This window comes from Malania oleifera, chromosome 8 (genome assembly GCF_029873635.1).
Source record: "Malania oleifera isolate guangnan ecotype guangnan chromosome 8, ASM2987363v1, whole genome shotgun sequence".
NCBI lineage: Eukaryota > Viridiplantae > Streptophyta > Magnoliopsida > Santalales > Ximeniaceae > Malania > Malania oleifera.
This window is the reverse complement of record NC_080424.1, coordinates 28,520,429-28,528,755: the sequence shown is the minus strand read 5'-3', so window position 1 is coordinate 28,528,755 and position 8,327 is coordinate 28,520,429. Positions and strand designations below refer to the sequence as shown.

The 8,327-nt window shown below is 35.0% G+C and overlaps 1 protein-coding gene across 2 annotated transcripts in view; it reads right to left on the bottom strand.

Moving 5' to 3' along the window:
• Positions 1 to 2,938: 2,938 nt before the first annotated feature.
• The window catches only part of LOC131161952 (F-box protein 7), a 39,181-nt gene continuing 33,792 nt past the window's right edge, over positions 2,939 to 8,327 (bottom strand). For both annotated transcript variants that reach the window (XM_058118006.1, XM_058118005.1), the window contains exon 11: positions 2,939 to 3,289. In XM_058118006.1, coding sequence (XP_057973989.1) covers positions 3,230 to 3,289 — 60 coding nt within the window. In that variant the 3' untranslated portion in view covers positions 2,939 to 3,229. The remainder of the gene's footprint in view (positions 3,290 to 8,327) is intronic.

Below are 8,327 nucleotides of genomic sequence, written 5' to 3'. Positions count from 1 at the left end.
TCCTCCTATCATTACTAAAATTACATTTCATATATTCTGTGTTATTTCTACTTATCCTAAAGCCTCTAAATTCTAAAGTTTCTCTCCATAATTCTAACTCGGACTCTATTCCGTCCCTAGTTTCGTCAATTAATACAATATCATCTGCAAATAACATATACCATGGAACCTCCTTTTAAATATTTTGGTTCATCACTAAAGCAAAAAGATAATGACTCAAAGCAAATCCTTGATATACACCTCTGGTGATTAGAAATTCTTTAGTTTTTTCTTCTATAGTCCTTATACTAGTTATTTCTCCATCGTACATATCTTTAATAATATCGGTATGCCTACTACATACACCCTTTATTTCTAAAACCCACCATAGAACATTCCTAGGTGATCATATGTTTTCTCAAGGTCAATAAATGTCATATGCAAGTCTCTTTTCTTTTTCCTAAACTTTTCTATTAATTTTCTTAAAAGATAAATAGCTTCTGTGGTAGATCTTTTTGGCATAAAATCAAATTGATTTTTTGAAACCTTCATTTCTAACCTTAATTTTTGTTCAATTACCCTTTCTCATAATTTCATTATATGACTCATAAGTTTAATTCCATGGTAGTTATTACAATTTTGAATATCTCCTTTATTTTTGTATATAGGTATTAAAGTATTTTTCATTCATTCATTTGGCATTTTCGTAATTTTTACAATTGTTTTAAATTTATTAGTTAACCATATAATTCTGTTATCGCCTAAGCATTTCCAAATTTCAATAGAGATGTTATCAAGTCCCATAACTTTCTTATTTTTTATTTTTATTTTTAGTGCATACTTAACTTCAACTCTAATTGTACGAATAAATCTCATACTTTTAGTTTTTTCCTCATTTGACAATTTTAAATTTAAGTCTTCTATTTGATTTTCATTAAACAACTAACTAAAGTAATTTCGTCATCTTTCTTTAATATCTTCGTCTTTAACCAAGACAATATCATCTTGACTTTTATACATTTTACATTTCCTAAGTCTTTACTCTTCCTTTATCTAACTTTAGCAAGTTTAAATATATCTCTTTACCCTTCTTTTATACCTAATTTATCATACAAACTATTAAATAATCTATATTTAACTTCACTAGCTTCTTGCCTCCTTATATTTTTCAAAGTTATCTCTGTTTCTACATTTTTATCACGTTTTATACCAAATTCTCTTTATCTTTATGATTTTTTATACATCTTTATCCCACCACCAATTCTCTTTATAATTCGAGAATCTTCCCCTTGATTTAGTTAAAATCTCTTTTACTATCTTTTTAATAGAACTAGCTAATATATTCCAAAGAGTATTTGTATTTATCTCAACCTCTATGGTTCAATTCCCATCTTTGATCATTTTATCTTTAAATTTTATTATATTTTCTCATTTTAGGTTCTACCATCTAGTTCTCTTACATTGGTTTTTTTTATCATTTTTCTTTCATTTTTTAATACATACATCTAATATTGTGTGGTTAGGCTTTCACCTGGAATAACTTTACAATCTTTATATGATAAACGATCTACCCTCCTAGTTAAAAAAAAAAATCTATTTGACTTCTATTTTGTCCACTTTTGAAAGTCATTAAGTGTTCTTTTCTCTTCTTAAAGCAAATATTCATTATACTAAAATTATGACATAACAAAGTTTAAGATCATCTCCCCCAGACTCATTTTTGTCTCCGTTTCCATATCTTTTATGTATTCTATCATAATTTTTATTATCTCTTTCAACGTGTCCATTCAAATATCCTCCTATAAATAGTTTTTCAGTCCTTAGTATGCCTAGTATAATACTATCTATATCTTACCAAAATTGTCTCTTAAGATTTTCTGCTAAGCCGACTTGAGGAGCATAAGCACTAATGATATTTATTATCTCTTGTCCTAATACCATCTTAATTTTTATAATTCTATCCCCTACTCTAGTTATATCCATAACGCTATCTTTTAAGTTTTTGTCTATAATAATGTCTACTTCATTCTTATGTTTTTCTTTTCCAGCATACCAAAGTTTAAATTCCGATTTATTAATTTCTCTAGTTTTCTCCCCCACATACTTAGTTTCTTGAAGGCAAATTATATTAATTTTTCTTCTAATCATTGTATCCACAATTTCCGTATTTTAACTCATAAGTGTCCCTATATTCCATGTTACTAATCTAATCCTAATTTCCTGAACTAATGTCTTTACCTACCCACGTCTAGAATGAAGCAAGAGCCCTCGCATATTTGACACCATACCCGAGCGTTGACACAACACGTCATTTCGGGGCGATGACTTAGCCTACCCTCGCCCACTTTTCGCTACATTCGGGTAGTTCAAGTGCAACGCGTCGCTTGTAGAGAACACCCCAGCAAATATTCGGTAAGAATTCATATTATAGTGATCTGACAAATTTTACGCTGACTGTCAGTGACCTAACGTAACCCTCCTCCTTTACCCAGGCTTGAGATCAACTGTGTGTGAAAAAAATTAGGACATTAAGTGCATCACATACGGAATTTTTAATTATCAAGAAAAGGTGAATTAAAAAAAAAAATCATAACCAATGGAATAAAATTTTGATATTGAATATTCTTAACATTAATCTTTTAAATGTTTAATCATCTAATTATAAAATTTGTATTCTTAATAACATTTGATGTAGAGAGAAATACAATGAAAAATAATTTTTTTCCTTTCAAAATCAAACAAGACACTTGGCGACCATTGTTAAATAATAACAAATCTCCTGGAGACCATCTATTTTAGCAATCTATTAAAAAAAAATGGAATTTCCACCTAGAAAAATATATTAACTTTCAATTTTCTTCCTCCATTTGCCCAAACTTCAACGTTAACGCGTACTTGTTCGGTTCCAATCAAAGCAAGTCTCGTTTACAGCCTCTAAAAAGATAAAATCAAGTAACACAAATGATGCAACATGGAAATTAGTTCCTTGATTTCAAGCCATAATCATTATCTATTTACATCATTTAATGATTCAGAAAACAATGCAATGGACACGAATATCACACAGAACCCAAAGATCACCCATGAAAAAGCACAAGAACAGCATATTCAACCATGAACTCAACAACAGAATGCTGCTAAACCCGGCAATTAATTATACATCTGGAATGCAGTGATTTGGGAAACTATAAATTTCCAGGTGATGCATTATTTACAGGGGATTTGACGACATCCTCTACCACACCAGATGTCAGCCAGGTACAAAATAATCCATCTTTTCCACAGGGAGATTCAGAACCGATGTATCCACCTGCACAACAGAAGGAAGGAGAGTAAGGGCTTGAAAAACAGTATTCCTTTTTCATATCTAGATTTTCATATTCAACACCTAGAAATAAATATATAATCAAATTCCTTTGTTATATGCAACAAGATGAATGGGGGAAAGAGAAAGATGAGGGGCAAAGAATGAGAGAAGCATCCCTTTGTTCTTCACCACAACATAATGTTCAGTATTTTGGAATGGAATATAAAATTGTAAGGGGGGAGAGTAATTAATTCTATTCCATTTCATTCCTACACTGGCCTAAGCAAAATGAGGAAATTGATGAAGGCATGAGGGAATTGGCATCAGAAGGCTCCTTTGAATCCATGAAACAAATATTTGACTGATTACGGGGTGGTCAAATGTAGTCAAATGCAACTCAAAGATCTTCTCAAACACCACCGGTCTATTAATTAGATGGCCAGTGACATTGAGTTAACAGGTTGTGCTAAGAACATAAAAAAAAAATTAGAAAATATATATATATTATTTTCTTTCTCACTTTTCTCCACATGGTTGCACCCAAAATTGTGGCCTGCTAGAGGGAGAAGAGACGCTAAAAGCAATGATACCGTACTGCTGCTTCAGTGGAAGCACTGTTAATATATATATATATTTTCAAAAAGAGCAGCTCGGAACACAAAAGCTCCCACATTGTTAATATCATTAGTTTTTATATTTATTAATTACTGTTATCTGTGTCATTATTATGGTCCAGTCAAGTGTGTTGTTTCCTAAGTTAAGCATATCATTTACAAAGTTCATTTATGAGTCTAGTTTTGGAGTCATTTGTGAGGTCTTTTTAGTCTAGAGAAATCGATACGAAAATTAGCAGAAATCATTTTCCTAGCCACATTCAATGCCCAAAGTTTTCATGTGCTTGTTATGTTAGCCAGATATTGAAGAGACAGTACAGAATTTTCCCCTTCCATCTGCTTATCAATTCTGATGTCAAAATTTTCCCGAGAACATGTGAGTGTTGGTTAAAAATTCACCTGGCACCTTCCACGGCCTACACTGCTGCGTGGATTTCTACAGAAAGTTGATATATTTCTACAATCAATTCTAGTCTGTCAGAAAGTTGACAGATTCTCCAGTGTCTATCCTCCACACATGCCTGCATCAACTTGGCATCAGAGCAGGCTCTTCTTTGGATAATTTTTTAGGTGGCTGCTAGGGGCAAAAGAGGAAGCTGCAGCCAACAAGCCAGGACTCGCGCAACTGTTGAGATGTTGCATAATCTACAAGAGCAAATTGAAAACCTTACGGAGCTTGTTCTTCACACATATAATCAAGAAATAGAAGGGGACTGGATCATGAACATGTAAAGGAAATCAAAGTTGAACCCAATCAGTTTTCGGACAATGAAAGTGATGATTCCAGCAACGGAAATAGTTCTGGACTCAGTATGCATGTTCAGCACAACAAAAGACATGAAAAGCGAAGGATCAAATGCTACAAGCTCTTCAAAACTCTAAAGAATATGGCATTAAGGTACACAATGTAGAGTTTGATGGTGACATGGAACCTGATAAATTCCAGAACAGGATGAACAGCATAGAGAGCTGTTGTGAGTACAAAGGTATTCCGAAGATTGAAGGATCAAGCTGGTGGCTGCAAAATTGAGAGGAGTTGCTTCTACTTGATGTAGGCATTGCCACAATGATTGTAGTAACCCGAACAAAAAAAAAAAATATCTCGGAGGAGATATTTTTAGATTACTTAAGGACTAAGTTATGTTTATTATATAACTCTCTCTCTCTCTCTCTCTTTAAGATCTCGGGCAGCTCGTTGCCCAAATTAACGATCCAATGTTACTACGTGGATTAGTGGGTGAATCTCTACAAGTCCTACGGAGTAGAATCTCAATTTGCGGATTTCCGGGTTTTTATCCCGAAGTTGAGGTAAGGGTTGAAACGAGCCTCGTGACTATAAGATCTGTACTAAATAGGGTGATGTTGACGTATGGTCTTTCGGTTTTAGGATTTGGGAATCTGTGTGGCTGTTTCGAGCCGTTTGGAGTCATGTTTCAATATTCGGGAACAGGTAAGGGGATTTGTTTATTTCAGTTATTTTTAAAATCTGATCCGGTAGAACTATACATTATGTTTATACGGATGTTTTAGTTACTTGTTTGGAAAATTTCACTGGGTGAGATTGCCGATTTTTCAAGTGTGCAATTTTCGAGAAAATTAGGGTTTCAGGTATCATCTCTATTTCTTTTGGAAAATTGTTTATTTGAATAAAACTAAAGTATAAAGATGACCGTACCTTTATTCTATGTTAAACTGTATTTCCAGATCAATTATCATATGATTGTTTACTTATCCAAATAGGTGTGGCAAGAGAGGATATTTTCCGATGATCGAGTTGTGATGTGTTTGAAATGAAATATAGAAACTGAAGTTCCAAACTATTTTCAAGAATGGGGGTTACTAACATGTCGGTTTCATTATTGTGGGGTCAATAATGACATGCCGGTTTGATTCCGTGTGGTCGAAACATTTCAAATTAATACCGTGGGGTCGTAAGACATGCCGAGTTAATACCGATGGTCATAAATTGCCGGTTTATGCCGAAAAGTGTGAAAACACTAGATTTGTGCTGATTCAATACTGTGGGTCAATAATAACATGCCAGTTTGCCAGATTATGGTTACTAAAATGCCAGTTCAATACCGTGGGGTCAATAATGACATACCGATTTGCCGGATAATATCAAGAGTTGTGGAATGCCGGTTCAATACCATGGGTCAATAATGACATGCCGGTTTGCCGGATTATGATTACTAAAATGCCGGTTCAATACCGTGGGGTCAATAATGACATGTCGGTTTTCCGAATTATACCGATGATTGTGAAATATACTGGAACTGTTTATGAAAATACTGGAAATGCGAAATGCTTTGTTTCTTATTGGAATAACACTCGTGTGCCCACACATTGATATAATCTGATTCTCCCTTACCAAGAAGTGTCTCACCCTAATCATACAAATCTATTTCAGGTCCTTTAGGTAGCCGAACCTAGTGTTCTAGAAGGTTCTAGAGTGTAGTATTCTGTTAGTTTTTGTAAGTACTATTGTGAGTATTGAACTGTAGTCTGGACATCATTTTGGATTATGTTGGATACCTTGGGTTGATGTTTTGTATTATGACAGACTTAGTACTTTGGTATGAATGAATGTAATAGGTTGGAAAATGTTCCGCTGCGTTATTCATGTGAATAGTGGTTGTGAGTAGGGTTTCCGCGAGCCCTATGGGGTTGGACCCTCATATTTATTGGTATCATAGATGTTTATATGATACAGATATAGGTTAGGTTCTCAGATCACACCCTGGGGCCCACTTTCGGGGTTCGGGGCGTGACAATGATCATGAACATAGAGGTAGAAAGTCAATCAAATAACGAAACAGAATGAAAGAGAAGCTCAAAGCACAATTCCTACCACAGGAATATGAGCAAAGTTCGTACCAGAAAATGTAAAATCTTAGGCAGCACAGAAAAAGAGCGCAAACACGGAGGAGCTTCATCAATTGACAGAGTAATCTTGCTACAAGCCAATACATCAATGGTCTTCAACTAGAAATTCATGATCAAGTAAGCTTGCAAGACCTAAGGACGAGTATGTTTCAAAAAGCCAGGAGGAGGAAGGACCAAAATATGTTGGTGCAGAAGAGGCTCACTACAAGATGGGCATGAATGTAACTTGGAAGAAGAAGGGATTGAAGGTGACGAGGAGGTGAATTAATAGTTGTTTGAAGGTCCTTTCTTCGCCTTCATCTATAAGTGGTGAAGATTGGTTACAAGAGAACATTTTTCACACATGCTGCACATCAGGTGGGAATATTGCAATTTAATAGTTGAGGGTGGCAGCAATTCGAATCCAGTAGCACAAGAAATGGTCAAGTTGAAACAAGACTGAGAAACACCCAATGATCACCACATCCTTTGGTTCTACAAAGAAAATGAGGTATTTGTGTTAAGATTTTTGGAATGTCTTTAAATTGGCAATTCATTTGAAGATTAATTTGGCACAATGTAGAGCTAGCCACATCTTACTTGGTCAGCCATGGCAATATGATTGAAAGACTGCCTCATCATGGTGATACAAATACTTACTCTATTTTAATGGTAAAAAGATGAAGCTTTATGTTATTTACACATGAAAGAAACTGAATCATAGGCATGCAAAGTAGGTGGCCTTTTTGCAAGAATATACCATCATATTGTGCTAAAAGGCTGGTTCGCAGAACAAGGTGGCAGATGCACTGAGTAGGAGAGTATGTTTGCTGGTGACCATGTCTAACTAGGGCTTTGCAACTTGGATGACTGAAAAATCAGTTTTGCGGACAAGGGAACTGACTGAATGGCCTTCACAACTGACCACCAAACTGATCAAAACGGTCGATTGGTAGTGCTGAAAACAGAACCAACCAAATAGTCCTACAATGCTGCAACTACAACAACTGCAAATGCAAAATTGCCCTCTATGCTGGATATGAATTGATGAGAGGTTCATTTCTTTTTGAACCTTATACACATGTTATTAATTGATAAGACCATCTTGTTTAACTTCAAAACATACTAACATCATCTGGTTCAAAAAGAATCATATCCAAGGTCTTCTTTTATTCTTAATATTAAATAAAAAAATAAAATAAAACACACACACACACACACACACAGAGAAGGCTGCAAAGATGAAGATAACTTGTGAATCTGGTCCAAGACTAGGCCATTGAGAATTGATTCACTGAATTGAGTGAGGAGCAAAGTTGACAGAGGAGAAGGTCGATCTGTATGACTGAGAGTCTAACCGCATGAGGAGGAGCTTGACTGAGCCGAGTCATCTAAGACTCTAAAGAGGCTATTGAGGTTGAAGACTAAGTGAAACAAAAACAAAGTGAGACTATGAATGAGACTCAAGTCCCAAGGGGCGAGTAGCTACTGCGGCAACCAGCAAGGAGACAAGGACTCTGAATGACGAAGCAACAGGAAGTGGAAGTTAGATCCTAGAGATG